The sequence below is a fragment of the Talpa europaea genome (assembly GCF_964194135.1).
Source record: "Talpa europaea genome assembly, chromosome: 15".
In the NCBI taxonomy this organism is placed as follows: domain Eukaryota; kingdom Metazoa; phylum Chordata; class Mammalia; order Eulipotyphla; family Talpidae; genus Talpa; species Talpa europaea.
The window spans coordinates 4,169,583-4,192,486 of NC_140083.1; the positions used below are offsets into that span (position 1 = coordinate 4,169,583).

Sequence of the window (22,904 nt, forward strand, 5' to 3'; positions counted from 1 at the left end):
CATCTAAAAACACAATCACATGCTTTTCAGGCAGAAACGTCCTGCGTGCAGGATACAATGAGGAAATGCCATCTGATCATTTGTGCTAAAAATCATGATCCTTGGCATCTGAGCTTTTCACATTTGAGACTGTAACCCTTACTCCCCACCCAGATCACAAAACCAGCTGGCTGGGGGTGCCAGCCACTTGGACGGATGGCCTTCACATATGGATATGGGGACATAAAGCTGCTTACCTGGGGGGAAATAAACTGGGGAGGCACTTGCGCCCGGAGATTAGGAGAAGAATTCAGTGGCTGCACTGGGGTGTGCAGGCCTCTCGATTGTGCTGTGCTATTTCCAAACAAACCGTGATTGCCGCCCTGCAAACACAAGAGTGATGGTGAGGCTTTCTGCAAACCAAGGGGAGGTACAAAAGAAACAGCTCAGGTTTGCTACCCTTCAGGAGGATCCTATCCTGTGTTCCATGGAATCAGGGCATAGTTCTGACCTTGGAATGCTTAGAAAATCACCCAAATCGGGTCATATCATCAGCAGCCCTGCAGTTTGAAGCACTCTACAATCCAAAAGGGTTAAGTTCAGTCAAAAGGTAGAAAAAACACTAACTTTCTTTAAATTGAAAGGTACAGGCAATATAAACATTTATCCTAACTACTCTCTTTTTAAAGACTTATCACCTGAGATCCCTCTGAAAAGGCCCGAGTGAAAGCGCAGGTTGAGTAACGCAACTGTGACACTCTGTGGACACGGCTCTGCCATGGTTGGCCTGGTCATGAAGCCAGTGCCACTTGGTCATGGGTTAGCCCAGAGCTCCTACTCCAGACATGCGTGTCCTCTCCCTGTCATAGGCCTGCCTGACCCTGCTCTGCCAGATGAGGAAATCTGAATCAGTTACAGAGCTAGCTTAAAAAAGGGGGGGAGGGGGGAGTGGAAAATTCCCACAGGGTCACCACGTGAAACATTACTCACCTGTAACTTCTCATTCAAATGACTGAGTACCAGTCTAGTGAATCAGCCCAACGCCCTAATTTCTGAAGGACCAGCTCATGGAACACTTCTATAGAGATGGTCCCAGGGACAGAGCTGGAAGAAAGCGGGCTGGAAGGGGCCCTTCTTTCTGACCTGCTTCTAGTCGAGACAAGTTTTTAGCAAAGAAGCCCTATTTGATACCCTGATGCTGTAACCCTCTCCCCACCACCCCAGGTGCTCTTGTGCACCACTAACACACAGACTGTGTAAGGCTGAGCTCAGGTCACCCTCCGCAGGGAGTCTTCTTCATCTCACACTCGAGTCAGCTGAGTCTCTCTCTGTGTTCTCAGAGAGCACACCCTCTCTGACAGAACTCACTGTCCAGCCCTGTGAGGGCTGTTTTCCATCACTCCTCCTTGTAATCCCAGAAATAAAAAAAAGCCCTGGTCTGCAGGTAAAGCACACCATCGTGAACGCCCATGACCCACCCATGCAGACCCTTGAAAGTGTCGCCCTGAACCTCTTCAGTGCAGGCAGCTGGCCGCTGCCGCGAGACACATCTATGCACACAGAACTGGAGTCACCATCAGTTTATCCCTGGACACGTGGGGATTGCGGTGATTTCAAAGAATTTTGTAATGGCATCATTAAATTCTAGAACACTAAAGAGATCTTGATGGCTTAATGATTCAAAAACAGATTAAGGGACTACTATAGGGAAATTAATGAACTTAAAAACCTTAAAAATAAAAGTGATTGTGAACATAAAAGTAGAAATGGCAATTAAAATCTGTGTCCATCTCATAAAAGAAAATCAGAGCTCCACCACGAATTTTAAAGCTCCCAAAAGGTTGTTTAAATATGCAAAGACCTTTAATTCTAGAAACTCTAGTATCCCTGCTTCTCCCATCTTACTAACCACACTCTGAGGTGGGATGCCAAGCCCATGGCAGCCAGGGGCTCAGCGGCTGGTCATTCCTAGGAAACAGGGATCTCTCTCACTAAGAAGTTCTATGAGATGGCACTCACTCACACCTTACTATCCAAGCAGTGATCTTGCTCTTGGATGTTAATCGCTCATGGCCTGGTCCCTGGGTGGCAGCGTTGCTGGCAGTTCTGTCCTGGAGGCCAGAATGCACGTTCTGACAGATGCAAACCTTTGTGAGGCTGATTATTAATTTCAATCTCGCTTTTGGCAGGCAATATTAAAAGGAGCTTGCTTTTGAAAGTTTTTATAAAGCCAAGCCCCACTTTGCTACTCCCACCAAAGCTTTCATGTCTTCACTGTCAAGTCTCTCTCAGGTCACGTGAACACCCTGACACATCTAATAGAACAAGTAAGTCAGCAACAGTCCATCCAAAGACACCTTCCTACTTTTAATAGGGAGCCCTGGCATCACAAGCTGGTCACTCTCTCGAAGCAGCTCTGTGGCACTATTGTGCAGTCCATGGCAACCATACAGACCCAATCTGTTTTCTTTCCACTACAGTTAGAAAATCGCCATCAAAGACTTGTGTATATGTTAACAGTGACTTATTAAACTACTTTTAAAGTTTTACTATTCAGTGTGAGGGCTCATGAAACCTGCTGTTACTGCAGGTAACTCAACTCAGAAAAGTATACACGTTACACACAAAGGCAACAATCTTCTGTGGTGATAAATTTAAAAGCTTAGGTTTTATTTTCTAATTATAAAGTGTATTAGGTCTAAATGAAAATCGTTTGAAGAAACCATGTCTGGGTGGACCATGGACACTGGCCCAGCTACAACAGGCTCTGCAGCAATCCACAAATCAGAACAGGACGAAAGTGTGACTGGGGTCCAGGGCACAGTGACTCAGCTAAAGTCCATGTAGGAGCCGTGCTTGATGACTATGTGGTCCTGGGCACACCACGGCCACCAGCAAGAGTGTTATGACCATTTTTTATTTTATGTACCTCACCCAAAACAAGAGCCGCTCCCCTTAAATATTGATATAGGTGTTTCTTGTGCTTGTATGAGTAATACCTATCCATGTCCTCAGTGGAAACATTAAAGAGAGAAAATAAGAAATCACCTAGGACTTCCAATTCAGAGAGAAGAACTCTGAACACACGTGTACTGTAATCCACTTTATAAAATGTGCTGAGGCCAAGGGCACGAAGCCTCTGAGCGGCTCCTGTGCAGTGTGAGGCCTGTGGTGTGAGAGCCGCTCCACGGCACCCTCTAACCAACCTGCCAGCGTTGCCTGCAGAAACAGGATGGCTACCAGTTATCATTAAAGGTCCTTCCAACCACACCCTGAGCTGAAAGTCACAGTAAAAGTAGGGGGCCCCAGAATGAAGACAAGGGAAGGACTGTTGCTGGAGTCACTGTCACGAGGAATGCTGGCTCCCGGTTCCTGGTTTTCTCTGCAAAACCACAACAGAACCTCTGAAGGCCCTCCAGTCTGCAACCACGGGGAGGTGCAGCCAGAGCTGCCGGGCGGGGGTGTTTCTGTGGCACAGTTTTTCCTCAGAGGATGGAGCCCCCACAACAAGAGTTAGGCAGCACTGCTCCTCAAAGCCAAGCCATCCAAATCCAGTCACCTTTCTCTAGGTGATTGTTATACTTTAGACTTAAAGGCACTAGATTTTAAGATACTGTTAACTCTCGAATATTTATTCCTAATAGTTTTGCTGCTACTTTTTAAATTAATAGTTTTATTAAACTGAAAAGATCTCAAAAGTGTCATTTGCCATTCGATCTAAAGTTAAAAAAATGGCAAATATGTTGTTAAATCCAATTATATAAAAGGCACCTCTGTAGCCTCCTGAACATGTCCTTTAGGCAGTTAACTTATTAAATGTGAACTTAATACCAAAAATGAGAAGACGAAAGAAACAGATTATTTAAAAAAAAAAAAAAAAAAAAAGGAAAAAAACAAAAACACATGTCCCGAAGTATGAAGAAGAGGGGTCCCATGGGCTGAGACCTGAAGCCTGTGTTCCAATATCATTCTGGGCATTCAGGAATCAACAAATTTCCCAAGACAGACACATGATGCAAGAAACTGCAGACCAGGGCCAAGGCGAGCCGCAGCCCAGCAGTTACAAATTTGAGAGGCCTCCTTACTTGTCTAGCAGCGAAGTTTTGGGGGTTGAGCCCTGTGCCGATTGCTCCAAGGCTGACGTTGGGTAGTGTGGAACCCGAGGGAGACAGCTTGTAGCTGGGAGAAGGGGAGAAGGGAGAGCAGGGAGCCTCATCCCCAAGGCACCCATCTTGATTGGAGAAAGGCAAAGTCAGCTGAAAAGCAGTAGTAGTTAGCCAATCACAATGAGTGTTGGTTAGTGAAGCAACAGAATGCAAGAAGGGAAAGGAGAGAAACACTAGGAACAAACAAAGTGAGTGTATCAGCAATAAACGAGGACAGAGTTTGGATCCAACAATCATCTCCATACTCTGCCCAACAGACACCATCTGTCATCCTCTCGGATAGAGATTTTTTTCTTATCCGCTAAGGTAGTAACACATTCTGTCCATTGCACACAGATAAAAATTGCCAGGCACTTTATTTCTATACACGTAATACTGACTGCTCTCACCAGTGGCTGCTGAGACCAAGGCGAGAGTAATCTTCTAGGGACTGTGTTGCTGTCTGAACTAGCATATCAAAATTGCCAGATCTAAACCTTGGTTTTAACTGCTTTCTGAATACCAGGGGCACTGAAAATTGGTACTCTGAATCAAGGACTAATCTTCTTCATTAGAATATTAAAAATCAAAACAATTAGGTATAAATAGATTGTTTAAATCAGGTAGTTAAGAATTTAAAGTATACCACTGTAACTCATCATAAGCCACTAAAGAAACGGAGAAAGATAACAAAAGCACTGTCTTAGATATAGCAAAAGAGAAAGTTTAGGGTTATCTTGACAAATCTAGAAGGCAAGGGCTTTGGAGACACGGGGTATTTGCACAAGACCCCCTGATGTAACTGGTAAGTGCACACTAGAAGAGAAAAAGAATTCAGAATAAACCCGTCTCTAAAATTTCTTCTCACGTCTTCAGTGTACACTTCCCCCCTATCAAGTTAAGACAGTCCCCCCTCCAAACTTGCTGAATCTTAAACCTTCAAAATACTCACAGCCTAAAGACAGCTGGTCCCAGCTCCTGCCTACCACTGGATGACATCAACTGTGCCCATGTCACCACTGAAACGCACGCGATGTTTGTGCTGTGCTCGCTGATGAACGTTCAGTAATTCCATGCTGCCTCTTGGAATCATTATCAGCAGACAGAGAGAAACCAAGCTGGTTCTCATGAGTTATTATTGTAAACAAAGGATTCAACTCACCTTCTCAAAATAAGGCCCACTCTCTGTGGTTCCCATGTCTTTGGAATTAGGTGGACGGAACCCAGATCGATCCTTCCTCATGATATCATTAAAATCCCCGAGATTCATCGCTCGCTTGTCCACATCAAACTTTTTATCTGGAAAGAACAGATAGAGCAAAATGTCAAGAATCAGTGTCTCCCTTGTGACCCAGTGCACCCGGCCCGCTCTCCTCCCCCGGGAAAGAAGCTCTTCCTGCTCTCTGGGGACAAGGCCACAGGGGTTCTAACTGGCTCAGCCTGCAGGCGGTCCCGGGACACTGGTGAGTGCTTTTTTAAAATAGTAATTATCAAGTGTAGCTTGTTTCTTATGGAAGGCTGAAAGAAAGCTTTAGAGTTAACCTGGTAAAAATCTAAGAAAAACCGTGTAGACTGGTTATTGACTTGCTTATCTTACTCATAAGAGAGAAGTTGTCTCTTTTGGCTAAGTTAGCATATGATGGTTGGTTGGGGGTGTGAAGTACAAAGATTGGAATAAAAGATCAAAGGAGCACAGTCATTATCCTAAAATTTACAACTCAGCATTAAACTCAGGGCTGGCCTGTCAGACTTGGCTGCCATCACTCCTCAGGCATGCTCACGGGCCACCTGTACACCGGCTAGCAGCTCTCGCGCCCTCGCTGTTCTGGGGGCTTATTTTTTAGTTAGTCTCAGTTTTTAAAACATCGCACACATCAAAGGCTTAGCACCCAGGACGATTTTACTTCTCGGCTTGATTTTTGTGAAGGTCCCTTTGCGAGCAGTGGCAGCACGGGAGGCCCCCACGCGGCATTGAAAAATATCTGAGTTCGTTTCCAACATTTTAAGATCCGGCCATCAGGATATATCTGAATTCTGTACGCTTCAAAAACTGGGAGTTCTGGCAAAGCTGAGCCTGCGCCTGACTGCTGCCAGGATGCACCAGCATTGCTGCTCCGTTAGGTGGCCTTGGTGCTCCCACTGCTACCCAGGGGGCCTCCACACCCGGCCCCCGCGGACATCACTTTCCGGGCTCCTGCGGTTACCTGTGTTTTCAGTCCCACTGAGTGTCTGTGGGGCACCTTCTGCGCCCACTGGGCTGTCCCATCCCAACTCCATCCAAGAGGGGGCCCCAACAGGGCGTTGCCACACAACGCCTGTCAGAGAAGGGATACATACCGACAGACAGATCCATTTTGTTGCTTGGATTATCTTCAGTCTGACTCTGAAAAATAAGTATAGTGACAGAAGATTAAAGGTTTATTTTATTTTTTGAAATTATTTTTACTGTGGTGCTGTGGTCTACAGCACTGCATGTTTCGGGGGTCCAGGCTCGTGCCTCTTCAAGTGCATGTCATGGCACCAAAGTGCCCATGGGCCTCAACCACAGCCCACAGCCTCCGCCTTTGCCCCGGGTGCCCCCCCCCCCGCCCTTCCTGGAAACCTCAATTCTACACTCAGAACCCATAGGTTGCTTTGGTTTGGTTTTGTCTGTTCCTTTGCTTTGTTTCTTTATATGCACGAATGAGTAAAATCATCCCGCATTTATCTTTCTCCTCCTACTTTTTTTTTTTTAAATTGAAGGAACACTGGTTTACAACACCGTTACAGGACAGGCCTCACCTCCTCAGATGCATGTTACCACACCACACCCACCCCCAGGCGCCCACAGTCCTTCAGGCCCTCCCCTCGTCCTGCCCTACTGTAACCTTAATTCTACGATTAAAGCTTTAAATATTTGAACCAAAGAGGAAATGGCTTTATTCACGTGACAGCCACATCTTACTGGCACCCTATGAGGTCCTTTGAAATGAACCCTAAATGGGAATGAAGACAAAACTATTTTAATGCAACCGATTTCATTGCTGCTGTTGCCCACAGTCCTTCACTCAGTGCCCTCAGAGGATTAGCGTCAGCAAGTCCATGCACAACGCTCAATGGCTGCTCAGAGAAACAACCCCTGTTCCTTAGTTCCAGTCACTCGGAATCAAGTCCCGAGAGTGGGGAAGGGTGATGACAGTGCTGCCCCATGACTGTGATGTCATTACACCCTGAACGGTGTGGCTAAGTCCTGTCACTTGGCATCTAGGTCAGGGTATCCCCAGAATGTCCCCAAGAGATGAAAAGATTGAAAATGCGACAAGAATTCCCTCTAAACTAGTCACAGAGAGTTCCCCCTTTGTTTTGCTGCTGTCTTTTATGTATTTATTTTTTAATTTATTTTTGCATAGAACTGGGGTACAGGCCAAAAGTGTAGGGAGTGAGAGGATTCACCAGAGACAGAGTGGGGAGCAGAAAAGGCAGACTGACTGAAATCCACTGCTGAGGGGAGCAGCGGGGAGATAGGAGAAGTCTGCTGTGCCATGTGGGTAGCTCCCTGGCCAGGGATTGAACTCAGGTCGAGGCGGTGATAGTGCTGAGACTTGCTTGACCCCTAGGCCACCAGGGAGGTCCCTGATATTGTCTTTCAAAAAACTGTAGTATTAAAATTGGGAGGGTAGAGCAGTCAGGAAATGACACCCATTTCAAGTGCCAGGCTCTTCCTTCCCTACCCTAAGGAAAAGGAGACATGCACTACAGATTTAAAAACTGTAACCTTTAAATATAGGAGTACTTCACTGAGAATAGACAACGAATACCACCTAATCCAAAAGATCAGGAATGTTGTTTAACCAGTTTCTAAATTTGTCACTTTGTGCTATGTGTGGCAGTGGTTTTAGAATCTGTACTGAAGGTAGAAGTTGGATACTGTCACATGAGAAAAGAGAAAACTTACCAGCAATCCCATATTTGAAAACTGTTTGGCAAGAGGATTCATCCATGAATCACTGTTTCCTCCTTTGAGTGAGCACTGCAGAAACGAAATATGTAACATTAGAATGAAATCATTTATTTTATTCCATTGCACATCTGAGTTGTGTAAGTGCTCATCGAAACACAGAACCAACACAGATTCACTGTTTTCGATCCTCACAATCTCTTTTTTTGGTATTTTGAGATATCATCTGTTAGTCTGATAGATTAATACGCCTCAATTTTCATTCTTATCTTACTCACTGCCCTGGATTGAAAGCAAATGAAAAATGTATGGTCGGCTGATGTTTTTACCTTGTAACTGGAAGGAGGTGAGCAGCAAATGTTTAAGATATAATTTTTGCATGCTAGTGCTTTCCCTTGTAACCCAAGTGGGTTGTTTAAGGAGAAAAGGAAAATCTGATGCCAGTACAAGTTATTTGGAAGGGAGCCTATTTAAACTGGTGGCTGTTCTGTGTGGGTACAATGAGGAACTCATCCATTCCACTTCCATCTGTTTCCTTCATTTATACGTCGCTCCCCAATGGGAAGGAAGCCCTGCTGAAGGCACTGTGCCCATCCTACTGCAGAGCAGTACAGAGGTGGGCTTCTGTCTAGTATGGGACAGGCCACTTTCTCCTTGGCACCTTCAGCCCCACCTTTATTTCTGCTAAGCAGGCAGGGCCGTGACAGGCCAGGGCAGGGCTGATGAGGCTTTGAGCACTTGTGCGATCTACAGACAGAGATTTCCATTTGTGTTGTGGCATGATAGCTGGCATCACTTTTTTTTTTTTTTAAAGATTTATTTATTTATACAAGCACTGGGTACAGTCAGAAGCACGGGAGGGTGAGAGAATTCACCAGAGCCAGAGCAGGGAGCAGAGCAGGCAGAAGGACCAAAGCACACTGCTGAGGGGAGCAGCGGGCGGCAGGAGAGGTCTGCGTGCCATGTGGGACCCACGCCGGTGGCCGGGGAGCAGCCGGGGATTGAACCGGCGCTGCAGAGGCTGCAGGCAGCTTCACAACCCAGCACTCAACCGCTGTGCCACCAGGGAGGCCCTGGCATCACTTTGTTAATGTTAAAAGCATAGGTACTAAGTTCAGCTACAGGGTTTAAGGCCAAAATAGGCCTCAATGGAAGGAGGGGAGAATTGGTAGCTATTACACAGGGGATACAGTTTGAGTTTTGCCAAGAGTTCTGTGTATGGAGGGGAGTGATAGCAGCACAATGGAAATGTACTTAAAGGCCAAGAAACTGGACATTTAGGAACGGAGGATAACATCTGTTATCTAAATTTGATCACTTAATTGAGAAAAAAAAAAGAAAGGCTCTTGGTATGTCAGGTCAGAACCATCATCCAGTTCTAACAGGTACCAAGAACAGTCAAATTCAGAGACAGAAAGCAGGAGGATGGCTGTGAGAAGCTGGGGAGGGGAACAGGAAGCTGGTGTTAGTGGGTGCAGAGTTTCGGTTTGGGGAGATGAGAAAGTTCGGTGGGGGAGGGTGGGGGTGATGGCCACACCACTATATGAATGGCCTAATGCCATCAAAAATGGCTAAAATGATCAATTTTATGTTTATGTCTAAGACAACATAAATTTTTAGTTACAATAAACTTATCACACTTTAAAAAAAAGAAACCTTTTAATACAGGGGGAAAAGAATCATCATGGAGCAAAACATTTAATTCCCAATTAACTCAATCAATTAAATCTGAACTGTCACCCAAGTGGATGTTTAGCCCCTTTCACTGAGTTGCTACCTTTCAATCACAGTCTCCTGAATGGTCTTTAATTTGATCTCATACTTTTGTTATTTATCAATAACAAAAACAAAGCCAGAGCAGACTAGACAACGTGAGCATACCAAAAAGGCTGAAAAAAATTACTGAGTGATTCCTTTTGTGCCTGCAGTAAGAAAATAACAGTCCTTGAAAAGAGAAAACAAAATGTCTTGAATGGAAACAACGGGCTAACAACGAGAGCCCTGTGGTCAGAGCAGAAGCCAGATCCCCAGGTCAGGCTCTGAGGGCCCAGCCTGCAGTGAGCTGACCACCGACCACCACACATCTGGCCTTGGCACCCGGGAGAGGATGAGCTGTAAGGTCTCAGAGGGAGGCCAGGCTCCCCCACTGACATTAAGCATACGGCTGTCCATTTCTTATCCCCATCAATTTACTGGTGGCTCAGGTTCAAAGACTATTATGCTAGATGGACAAAGTCCTCATTAAGTGACACAAATCAAAGGAGAAACTGAGTTGTCCTGAGCTGTGCATGGTGATGCCGACCACTGCAGGCACAGACGCCCTGGTCAGCTGCCCACTGCAGAAGCGCCATGCACTGACACTCCCTTGTGGGAAGAACAGTCTGGGCCTTGGAATTCCCTGACCAGGAAAAGCCAGAGCAGCCGTCTTCTCTGGCTTCTCTTCCATACCCCGCTGGGCATGTATGAAGGCCGTCCCTGGCTTCAGAATGCCAATGCATATGACATTTATGGAGTGTGCATTGAGAGTTTGTGAAGAATTATAATATGGGAACTAAGAGTAAAAAAAAAAATCTCTTGTCTTCAAGAATTCCATTTTACCCACAGCCACAGTTTTTTCACAGGGAAGGAAGCCCCCTGTGAAGGGTAAAGAGAAAGTTCTTTGTAGTTAAGAAAATGTTTCCCTTTTCTTAGGATGGCAAGGACCTGGATGCTCTACTCCTTTCATTAAAAATTTCTTGGTCTGCCTTCTAGGAAAGAACGAGCAAGTTCAAATATTTCTGAAGCCAGTACCTTCATTTGTTTCTTTCCTCCTTGTCCCCAGCTTGCTGAGTTGTGGGAGGAAGCGCTTCCCTGAGAGCCGGCGGTGTTCCAGACTCCTCCATCTTCCTCCTCTTCCCAGCTGGGGTGGCGAGTGCCCGTCACGGGGCCATCACTCTCCCCCCAGCCGTCTTGCATAGATTTAGAATCTGTAAGGAAAGAACATGTCAACTGCATGCAGTAGCCACTGACACAGCGACCACATAACCACTGCTGGCAAGTGCCGCCTCCTAGCGTATCTGTAACTCTGTCTAATCCGTCTAGACAGCAAGGCATGTGTTACTCGCTTTCCAGAGAGCAGGAAACTGAAACTGACAGTTTATTAACAAACCAGAGAATCAAGACCTCCTGTCTCTGGTTCAATTTTTCCCTTACACCAAAGGTGGACAGGAATTCCAAAATTGAAAAGCTTATCACACTTATAAGAAATGTCATAGCTAATGAAGAGAAAACTGTTCCTTTCAATGTGCATGGTTTGCTAAAGTCCGTAGTTTTACTCTCCCAAAGTAAGCCGTGCATTTTATTTAGAATGGACATTACAAATATGAGGTATGATAAAGAACAACTGTCTACCTTGTTTGGGGTGAAGTGGAGAAAAGAAGATAAAAAGGTAAAGAGAAAACTTCGTAGGATTTCAAATGTCAAAATTATGGTGACATTCACATGGAACCATGAACATTAGAAATTCATTACATTGACACACTGGAAATGTACTGAAAAGATCCTATGCAAACACAACGTGTAAGAGACAGTTTTTCCAAGACAGGGAAGGACCGTGCAAATGGCACGTTAGGTACACAGCACCAGCGCCCTGTCTACTCCGACACATCCCCTTCTAAATAAAGACCTTTAATCTGCTAGTTGGGATCTGTCCACAATTTCCCTCTGTGGATACTGAGCAGAGCTGAAAGATGCCCGCTGTGCTCACAGCACTCTGGGAGACGCTGGGAGGGGAAACACCAGAAACCTCCGTCCACACCTTCATTTGACTAAGTGACAGGACATTACCGAAGGAATTGATTTGGACTGCTTTGCCTGAGGAGGCCAGAGCCAGGAAGGTTCTTCCTTGCCTGGGTAACCACAGCCACCCCCAGGGCCTGGCCTTGGACAGCGACAAGGCACCCAGTGGGCACAAGGGGCACCATGGTATCATCCCCTGGCACCCCTGTGACCCTGGTGGACCCTCATGGGGTTTCCACCACATGAAGGGGTTTTCTGACCAGACAGAAGAAGCAGAGCTGAGGGCCACTCTCCATGCTGCTGGAAAATGCTGCTGATCACCTGGTCGGTTTCTCACATTACGCCGGCGTAAGCTTTCCACCATCCTGACAAGTGTGTGGGTAAGAACCCCGACCTAAAATACTGACCCTTACGAAAAGGAAGACATCCACGTACCTTTTCTTTTAGAGAAAGGAGCTGAAGTTTTAGCAAATGTCTTTCAGAAGATAAAAGAGAGAGCTCTGATTTTCTAACTGCCGATCCAGGATGTCTGCAGCTCAGAGACCACAGGGGAGCCAGCGGCACCAGCTGGCTGGCTGTGAAGACCTAGCCCTTTCTTCTGTACTACACACCCAAATTACCCACTGCAGAAGACCCTGAGGAGCAGAAATTTTCAGAATCTGATGGAAGAAAACGTGATGCGGTGGATGGAAAGACATCGAACCCAGAAAGTGCTGCTGAGATGCCTCCCTGTGCCAAGGGCCTGGGCACAGTGGCATTCTGGATCTATTTCAGGTCTACAGGGTATTTCCCATGGTGATGCAATTGATTTTACAGTGAAATCATAACGAAAACGAAAACTTTATAAGCTCTTTCTAAGAAGCAGAGGTTGTAATTTTAAAAAACGCAGCTGAGCTACACAGTTATGGGGGTCAGCTTGCAGGACACAGCTAAGGTCACATCCCTCAGTGGCACTAAGAAAGTTCCTGATTTCATATAATATGCTTGACAGTGGAATTTTTACTCCTGTTCAAATTTTGAACATGTTCACAGTTTCTTAGTCAAAAGACAATTTCCTTAAGTCTGTAACATGGTGGTGAAGGTGATACCAGAATTAACATGGTGGTGAGGAGATACCAGAATACTTTTCGAGAAAACTACAAACAAATGGAAACGGGTACTCAAATCGACTTTTTCAGTTGAGAAACAGCCAGTGAGCCATCCCAAGGCATCAGTTTACAAAGTTTTGCAGCTCCTGTGACTACACACTGCCACTTGGATGGAAAACAGCCTAGGTTTCCCAGGATTATGAATAGGTGTGACGTGCTTGTTTAAAAAATTCAAATGAAAAAATTTGTCGTCTGGTTCAAGGAACGTCACATGTTCCTGTGTGGGTGTATGAGGAGGAGAAAGGGAAAGGAACAGAAGATGAAGTCAGGGGCAGCAGAGATCATGTCCACATTAAAAGCCAAGAAACCCTCACTTTAAATAATAATGCAAATTAGATACAGTGAGCAATGTTTAAGTTTCTGGGCAAAAAAAAAAAATATGCCACATCAACATTTTAATTCTGGCCAGATTATAAGCTTAATTTAAAACAAGATCAACAAAATTAACTTAGGACATTTAGTTCACTGTAAACACTTCAACATGCCAAGCCCTCACCATTTCAAGCTTTACGATCCCGGACCTCATGGGATCAGGCTTAAACACAAAACAGCTCTCACCACCATGTCTGACCCCCACATTAGCAGAGAATCCCTCAAAAGTAAAAACGCTGGTTACTTACTAGGTTTCATGGCATTTGGAGCGTTGGAGGGTGCATTCCCCCAGCCCGCGGTCGGCGCTCCCGGGTCATCCATTTCACCCCACCCGGGACTGCTCTCGTTTGGCTCACCCCACGCTGAAGTACCATTGTCTGGAGCAGGAGGTGTGCTTTTGCTCCAGACTGGAAAGAAAGGTAATGTGTCTCTAAGCATGATTTAATAGGTGATACACAGGACAGGAGGGGGCACAGGGAGAGAGATAAATGGATCCCAACTTTGTGGGGGGCACGAGGCAGTGTCACTTTAAAAAAATGCCTGATGCATGTTACTTTTGAGCCAGTAATTCCACTGCTGGGAAATCGCAACATAGATAAGAGTCGTAAAAGTAGATGAAATTACAAGGACGATGCTCACGGTACCACGGTCAGGAAATAACTGGAAGCAGCCCGGAGACCTATCGGAAAGGGCCTGCTGAGACCATCTGTGGGTCCCCCACAAACGACACCATACACAGAAGAATTAAAAGGCAGTGCTGACATAGAAAGTTTTCAAGTATAATGAAAAAAGCAAGGTACAGAACAGTGTTTAGAGCACAGTTCCTTCTGTGTAAAGTTTTTGAAGATTAGATATATTCTGCTATAGGTCTGAGCAAAGTTTCTGAATGAAACACAAACTCTAAGAGATTGCCTGTGGAGAGAGACCCAAGAGGCTGAGATTCTTTTATTACCTTTTGCTTTACTGTACAGTTTAGAGATTTTGTACTATGTAGGTAACATTTTTTAAAAATGTTAGCAGGTCTTATTTTAGTGAATTAATAAGCAATCTACATTTCCTTACTCATTCTTTTCAATATGTGGGAAAAGAGAACTAATTAATCAAAAGGTAATCATTTTCTAAGTGGCCATAATTGGGCTCATGGAGCACGAGGCTTACTTTGGGGAGTGGAAAACAGAATATTCTGATTAATTTTAATTAAAATGTATACTTGAATAGTGTAGCCCCTTAATGCTGAACTATGTGGGACATACAAGTTGACAATGCTGGACTAATATTCCCAACATGACTTTTAATTTACCAGGTATCACGGTCTTTATTCAAATAAGAAACAAGTTTAATTCGGGGCAACTGGTCATCGTCAACACACATTCTCTTATTCAAAGCACTCGACTTCCAGAGGTGAGCATTAACATTAGCCACCATCCGGAGAGCGCCCGGATCCGCCCAGGCCCCGCCAGAACACAAAATGCTCCCCTGTCGCTGCGGAGAGAGAAACAGGATGCGTGCGTCCACGGGGAGAACCAGAGTGGAAATCAGGTCTTTTTCTGCTACTATTTTAAAATCTACAGTTGGTTTGTTTGGCAAGATAGAAGTCTCTTGATTCTGCAGACCAATACAATTACAAAAAAATAATTTTGGGAGACTAACACAGGGTTGCCATCCTTTCATTTTGCCAAGAAAGAACATTAAAATGTACTACCAGCATCTATTATCGCTACTGTCTCATAAAAAGAGCTTCTGTTAACAAGAGATCAGGACACTGCCGGAGAGACTCCCAGAGCACAGCTCAGCGGGAGAACGGGGCCTAACAGCAAAGCCGCCTCATCCACACCTGTGAGCAAAACCACCGCCTACCTGATGCTGATTTCCCGGTCATCGGGGTAGGCAGGTTTGGTTCTCGAGGTGCTGGGCCCCCCTGGGAATTCTTGTCCCACAGGTTCACATTCTTGTAGTTGTAACTGTTGGGGTCTCCCCACGCAGATGTGCCGTCGTCGATGTCCATCTTCCGGCTAATTGACTGCGGGGATGGCTCTTCCCAACCGCTGGGCTCCTCGTCCTTCGGGGTTACTGGCTGTGGCCCGCTGCTCCAGGTGGAGCCCGAAGGCCGTCCGTTGCCTGGAGGTGGTGGGGGTGGGCCCCCCCACGAACCAGAAGTCTCTGGAGGTGGTGGCGGTGGCTGCTGTGGCTGCTGCTGTTGTTGGTGCTGTTTATTCCAGGAATTGGGCTGTCTGCCAGTCTCGGTCCAGGCCGGGGATCTCTTGCAATCTTCCCAGCCGCCTTTGGAAGCCAGGCTTGTGCTCCCACTGTTGCCCCAAGTCCCGATCTCATTCTGCCCTCCTTCACCCCACCCAGACACAGGTTTGCTCGCAGAACTTTCCCAATTGCTGTTTTTTGCTTGATCAACCTCCTCTCCCCAACCATTCTTTCCAGAAGTCCATCCCTGGCTGGGCTGGCGTCCACCCCCCCACCCCTGGTCCTTGCTGGAATTCTCATTCCATGAGGAAGCAGTCTTCTCGTCGGGCCGTCCTCCTCCCCAGCTGGAAGAGTTGTTGTTCTTGTAGTCGTTCCAGCCTGTGTTCTTGGGGTCCTTCCACTCTGTAGAGGCGGAGAGCTCCACCCATCCAGACTTCATTTGATTGCTTTGGCTGGGTGCGTCTCCCCAGCCCCCTGAGTTCTTGGTCTGTGTGGCAGCGCTCTCCCACCCCTCAGTTCCTTTGTCAGATTTCCCCTCAGGCCTTGGCACCTCTTCAATGTCCCACACTGTGTCCTGCTTAATTTGAGTTTGGCCCCAGCCAGTGTTTGAGAGCACCCTGGGGTCCAAATCAGTTCGGCTCAAGAGAGTCTGCAAGACAGCCTGACAATCAGGATGTGTGGGCCTATACGACCGGCGGCCGGAATTATGACTGTCACTACTTCCTGCTTTGTGGTTGCTTCCAGTGCTTTGACCCCCAACTTCACTTCCCGTGGAGCTGGAAGATCTTCCCCAGCAGGGAGCCTGGGCATTGCCTTGGTTTTCAGGGAGGGGGTGGCCCTTTTGATTGTCCCATGCTCCAGTGCTAGAATTTGGTTGGTTTGGACCACTCCATTCTCCAATTTTCAGCTCATCAGACCCAGTCGGCTGTTTCCATTCTCCCTGAGAGACCCCGGATGTCATTTTGTTCCCTTCACCCCACTTGTTGTCATTAGAGTCCTGAGGGCCAAAGCTCCAGGACCCACCCGTAGACCTATTATTGTTGTCCCAAGAATCATTTTTTGACCCAGTTGATTTCTGAACAGACGCTCCTTTCCAGGAGTCCTCTCTATCCTTTCCATTGTTCCCATTGTTCCCAGAATTGCTTTGTCCAGAGACTGTGTCCGTTCCAGAAGGCCCCCTAGCTGCACCCCAAGATCCAACACTCCCAGTCTTTCGATCTCCAGTGCTTGGTGAAGGGGCATCGGTGCTCCTGGAGGCGTTCCCCAAGCCCATCCCAAAGGGCATTCCCTTGTTTTCCATGGGGTTTGGTGAACTTAAGTTCAAGGAGTTAGTGTTTCCATTTTTTGGTCCATCAGTGTTATGAATTTGAGCCTGTTCTCTGCCAGAGACAACAAAATTAACACCCGCATTTTCCATCTTTGACTGCTGTTCCCTGGATGCCTGACCTGCTGTGCTAACCTGTGCACTGGAATTACTATTATCTGTCTCCAATGCCCCTTTCCTAGAATTTCCTTCTTGGACCAGTGCTGGCCAGGCAGATGGGTTGCTATTTGGGTTGAAGTTGCTGAAGCCAGAGCCAGGTCCGATTCTCCCCTGACCACTCACATTCCTCCAGTTTCCTAGTCCATTGTTGCTATCTGTGGTAGAGTTGGAAGATTGAACAGATTTAGCCTTGGGGTCAGATTTCCAGACCCCAAGATTACATTCGCTCCCAGAACTTGCAGACTGGCACTGGCTCCCTTTCCCTTTGTTAATAGTGGTGCTTCCTGGCAGAGTGCTCTTCTCAGAGCCAGGGTTCGAGGCACTGTTGTTATCGGTGGTGTTTTCGGAAGAAGACTCAGTGTCTTTGCTGGCAATACAAGGCCACTCTTCCATGTCGGACCTGTCTACAATCACCTTGTCCCAGATGTGACCTGGGCTGGGGGAGGCGCCGTTGTTGGAGGAGGCTCCCGGGCCCCAAGTGGAATTTGCATAATTTGAAGCAGCAGCACCTCCAAGGGTTGACTCTGGGAAAGAGATGATCTTATCAATCACAGTCACACAAGCAGGATCTATTTACCACCTCAAGTTCAGGCTGCCTCTAAAAGAGCTTGTTCCATTTCCCCACAAACCAGCTTCTCTACCCAGTTGACTGCCTCGGTTTAACTGTTTCACGACAGACTTAGTCAGCTCTTCTGTTTCGCTTTGCCTGGCTGCTGTTTGTGGTAAGTCTAACTCTACGGCCTCTCTCGATGCCGTCCATCCCCTTGCCACTGCCAGGGACAGAGAAGGGCCTGCTTGGATCTCGGGACTATGCAGCAACACCCTGAACTAGTTCTGTGTCTCCAATCGACTCTAAATGCTCCTGGCTGGAGTGATCTTTCTAAAGCACACCCTTGACCATATCACCGCTGGGTGGAGAGCCTTCAATAGCTCCTTAGCACATAAGAATAGCTAACTCTTTGGCCTGCATTTTGATCAAGATGCTCCAGGACTTGGGACCAGCTTGCTTTTCTAGCCTCTTCTCCCACCACTTTCTACGTAGATGGTTATATTCCACAGGATTTGACGCACTCAACTTGTGTCTCCTCACCCTGGAGCCGTTCCACATTGGCACCAGTTTTTCCTCTGGAGTGTACATGCTGAAATTTACCCATCTTTGCAGGCCTAGTTTAAGTGCTTCAAGGAAGCTCTCTGGAGCTCCTCGCCTGTCCTGCTTTGCCCTGTCTAGAGCCAGGCTGCTCAGTGCTCTGTGCCCCAATCGTCCCCCCACCCTGAGTGCCTTCTGTGCAGGCACCCCATGTTGCTGACGTTTGAATCCCACCCAGAAGCCGCACACTGCAGCCCAGTAAGCATGTGCTGAAGGGTAAAGGCCCACACAGCGGGATGCCAGAGGCAGATGAGCGCCATCACTGTCCCCGAGGAGCTAACCCTAATGGGTCAGTCTGGCTCAGCAGATATTTTGGTGGGAGGAAAATGGCACATTTTTAACCTAGCGATTTCTTCTTTTAGTTCCTTTAGGCAAGCAGATTTAAATCATTAGGAAGTTGGAAAAAAAAATTCTGTAGAGTCACAAAAAACTAAGGATGCCCAGAATCTCAAACTCTTGAGATAAAAGACCTCGTTGGTTTTAAGACATTTCACGCTGCAGCCACATCCACATGACCATCTGGCTGGACTTGGTTGCACAAAGGCCCATGGTGAACCACCCTCTTGGCTTCCTTCTCATCTCCAGGGGCCACGGGGACATGGTGGGAATAGGGTTCTTTCTGACACAGCCCAGTCCCCACCTGGCCCCTTCCCGTTCTTACTCTGCACAGGAGATGATGGCAGGATTCTCTAGGCAACTCTAAGTTCAAATTTAGAATTAGGACAAAGGATTCTATCCACAACCACCAATTCCTTGTCCTTGCCTACACTTGATGGCATGAAGCTCTGAATTTTAATACAGCCTCAAAAATATTTCATGAGGTAAGCTGAAATTTGTTAGACAAAAATAAGTATCTGGAAGTTCTTAGCTGTGAACTGATTTAGCCTTCAGCTATTAAACATTCTCAAAGCTTCTAGTATGACCTCTCCATTTAAGATCCTTTGTGTCGACAATAGTTTTTACTATAGCTCAGAAGTCAGGACCCTCTAATGAACTAGAGATTTAAAAAATTCTAATACAAGCTTAAGAATGGTGTTAGATGGTATCCTCCTAAGATTCTACACTGGAATCTAAGAACCATTCTCTTTATCCTCCTGTGACTCTGGAAACATGAACACAGGCACCGACATCTCAGCGACACCCCCATCTGCGGTCATAGCCCAGCAGGCAGCACCAACAGGAGGGCCGAGCATGCGGCACCCCTGTCTGAGCGGGGAAGCAAGGCCACGGTGAGCTCTGACAGCAGACGCCGGGATCTTGGCCCAGGCGCATGGCTGGCCACTGGCGGCAGGGCAAAGGAGGATGGCCACTGCGTGATCCACGCTGGAGCCGCTCCCACCTCTGAGCATACCCAGTTGTCTACGAGGTCGCTGGAAAGCTGTCAGGCCTCCCACCCAGCTGCCTGCTCACCTGGTGCGGTCCCGCTCTCACTCTGCAGCAGCGTTCCTGTCCCTTGTGCGTTGTTGGGGTTTGCTCCGGGTGCTGTGGAGGGAGGAGGCCCTGCCCCGCCTCCGAGGAGCATGCAGGATGGTGGAGGGGGCTGCCCGCGTTTTAGTAACACTTTGTGGTCCTGCTGGCAGCGGAATCGCGGCGGCACCTCCCGAGGCATGTAGCGGGCGGCGCTGGGCGGCTGTCCGTTGGGCACTGCCACCCTTTTGGCATTGTTGCCACCGTTGACTGGTGGCGATGGAGAGCTGCCAATCGGGCTGGCGGCCGCTGGTTGGCTTAGACTTGGTTTCGTCACTTCGGGCACTGAAAGAGAGATTGGGAAATTGTCTTTGAAATCAAATACATTTTCCTAAAGATTATTTTTATAAAAATATATGTGAGATGAGTCCAGTGAGACAACACTTCTTTCGTGCTACAATTTGGGGTGTGTGGGGGGGAGCCTGCCAGGGTCTTTCCCCATTCCCGAAACCTCCAGTTTACTCAAAGTGGGGAGCAGGTGGAGTGATGGTGGCAGGGGCTCAAGAGCAGTGTCCTGTTTTTGCTAATGGAGGCGGAAAGGGGCGCAATCATCACTCGTTCCCCACAGTGAGCGAGTGGGACTCCTCGACAGACTGCCTTGCAGGTCTAGGAGTACACATGGGCCCCGGGAGAGTCCTTGGCCAGGTCCAAGGCTCTCATGCCAAAAGCCAAGTCCCGTCACCCCCATCCCTAAAGCCCTACCTGAGAAGTTTCCCTGAGTTCCTGGAACAGGTGGGCCACGCACCTTTCACTGGTGCTCCTGGAACACTGTCCACCGCTTTCACCCTGAGTTTACCCTGTTAGATGGACATTCTCCATCCACAGGCCCTGCTCCCTCACCAGTGCAAGACCCTCATCTTTCTGTCACAGGCCTGGCACAGAGTCACTCCCTACAGGAAACCTCGGACCTGGAGAGTCGCAGAATCAACATGGTTTGGGTCTGTACAGCCATATGAACGCAAAGACTCTTGCTTGGACTGTGTAAATATTAGAAACGTCAAGAATCTTTTTGCCGACGTTGAAGACATTTTTTGAAATGTACTTGTGAGCTTTCCCCCAACTCTCCATTTCAAAATGCAGACACTTTTCCGATTTACTTCAAATAATTTAAGTTTTACATTGTCTTTTAAAGTGGCAATGGGCAATCGGTGCTCGTGGGGGCAGCCACACCCCAGGGCACTCTGCCTCCCCTTCTCCTTGCACAGACTGCTCTCCTGGACCTGCACGCCCTCTGCTTCATCCTACCAGGAGACGGCCACCCTTTCCAAGGAAATGTACCCGGCAAACAGAGGCTGGCAGGATCACAGAATCAATGACCGAGTCTGATAATAGAGGTGATTCTGAGGCCAAAATCCTGACATTCAGGGTAACATAGGGCCGCGCTGGAGCAGTGCCGTTCTGGCTGCTGAAATGATGCAAGCCAGCGCTGGCATCCTGAACTAGCTCTTTCGTGAGGAGAAAGATACGTAATCAGAAACCCATGCCCACTGGACATCGGTGAGCACTACCAGCAACAGGAGACGCAAGCAGGTGATGGAGGTGATTTCAAGGCAGTCCCTGGTCGGACCCCGGCACAGCAGGAGGCAGGGCTGGGCCTCCCAGTGACAGCAGGAAGTCAGAGGATCTACAACCTAACCAGCAGAATAAACGTATGACTGGAGACAACAGACTATGTGGGCTGCCGGCTCACATTATATAGCACCTCCTGTGAGGCCTATAGCAGAGATGCGACCGCCTCTTGACAGCTCTCCTTCCAAGCAGCATTCTGTCCTGGGAGAGTCACTGGTTAAAACTCTGGGACACACAGCGAGAGGCTGACACACAGGGCGCTTTGCAGCAACCACTGCAGAAAAGCTCGTTTGGTTTTGTTTTGTTACCTTCCACTTGCTCCTCAACTAAACACACACTGGCTGTGGCTTTGAATATCTCTCCGGAAGCTGCTCTCCCCGTGAAGCTACCAGTGACCTTCACCCCGTCTGATGGACAAATCTTTAAGATGGTAACTTGAGGTCCCCCCAAATGGAAAGCCTTCTCCTGTGGGGTAAACATCCCTGGGCATTTAAATCTTCCAGAGGTGACACAGGCTCAATGCCTGGACTAAACTCTCCATAGCTCCCAGAAGTTGGTCTCTGTTCCTTTCGACAGTGTGGGATCCATTACAGAAACTGCAAATCCTTTCCTAGATACTGCATCTCTACTAAAGCAGCTTAAGGTCATGTTAGTTTTTGTAAATCAGTAACTTCACACTGACAACTACCCTGAAGCCAAGTGTTGTCACCCTAACATCTTTTCAACAAGGCTGAATCACTTTGACCAGATGCCTCCGCCACACACCTTTTTCATCCTAAATTATCTTCATCCCTGTTAAATCTGGCCCATTACTTCAATCCCACAAACTCTTTCCAGTCTAAATCTAAGGCCCAACAAAGGGGGCTCTCAGAAGGCCCTTCTCTGGGAGAGGAGCGGGACGCAGACACACCAGCTGAGGGAAGCGAGGGAGGGTAGGGAGGGTAGGGATTGAGAGCCCAGGCAGCTCGTGGGAATGAAGAGCAAGTGAAAGGGACAGAGACCAAGGCCATGCCCGACTCACATCTGACACACCCTGGAGATAATTTTCATTTTCCCTCCCTGTTTCTAACAATTAAAACCCTTAGGAAACCGGAAACAGGCTCTCAGATCTCAGATCACTTCACTTAGGATTATTTGACTTTTATTTTTATTGTTGGGGCGGGAGGGTGGGGTGGGGAGAGTATGGAAACTGTATTCCAATCTATGGTAGGTATGAGAAAAATATGAATCAGAAGGAAAATCTGGTTAATAAGTAAAAACGAAAGTTTGATTTTTAAGACTCTGGCAGAGCAAACAGGAATGTGTTGTAAGCCCAGACCTGGTGCTCCCAATAGGTGAGCCTGAGAAAGGCCTAATGGACCTTCGGTTCCCAACAGAAACGCTGCTTCCACACATGCAGCTCGTGGGGTATCTGGGGCCCAGCTGGTCTATGTGCCCCACCTCGAGCATTCGAGCAGCAGCAGGTCTAGAAACCCAACACCATGGTCCTCAGCCTCCATCGGGTTTTCCAGGAAAACACCATTTTCTCATTTGCTGTCCCCAGAAATCATCAAAAAGTCCTACAAATATAGACGCTTTGTACCCAAATCTTCCCTAGACAGTTATTTGGCCTCTGGGTATAGATATGCACCACTGTCAGTAACTGTGTCTATGGGAAAGCAGTTTCTATTTGAAACAAGTAAAG

General features: G+C 47.4%; 1 protein-coding gene across 1 annotated transcript in view; it reads right to left on the minus strand.

Annotated features, from left to right (window-relative positions):
• The window catches only part of TNRC6B (trinucleotide repeat containing adaptor 6B), a gene marked incomplete at its 3' end in the record, with an annotated part of 210,335 nt that overhangs the window by 21,518 nt on the left and 165,913 nt on the right, over positions 1 to 22,904 (minus strand). Inside the window, exons 7-15 of the mRNA XM_084254515.1 lie at positions 19,595 to 19,936; positions 15,216 to 17,561; positions 13,607 to 13,765; positions 10,852 to 11,027; positions 8,059 to 8,133; positions 6,435 to 6,507; positions 5,287 to 5,423; positions 4,065 to 4,235; positions 237 to 362 (exon numbers count right to left, since the gene is read on the minus strand). Coding sequence (XP_084110641.1) covers positions 237 to 362; positions 4,065 to 4,235; positions 5,287 to 5,423; positions 6,435 to 6,507; positions 8,059 to 8,133; positions 10,852 to 11,027; positions 13,607 to 13,765; positions 15,216 to 17,561; positions 19,595 to 19,936 — 3,605 coding nt within the window. The remainder of the gene's footprint in view (positions 1 to 236; positions 363 to 4,064; positions 4,236 to 5,286; positions 5,424 to 6,434; positions 6,508 to 8,058; positions 8,134 to 10,851; positions 11,028 to 13,606; positions 13,766 to 15,215; positions 17,562 to 19,594; positions 19,937 to 22,904) is intronic.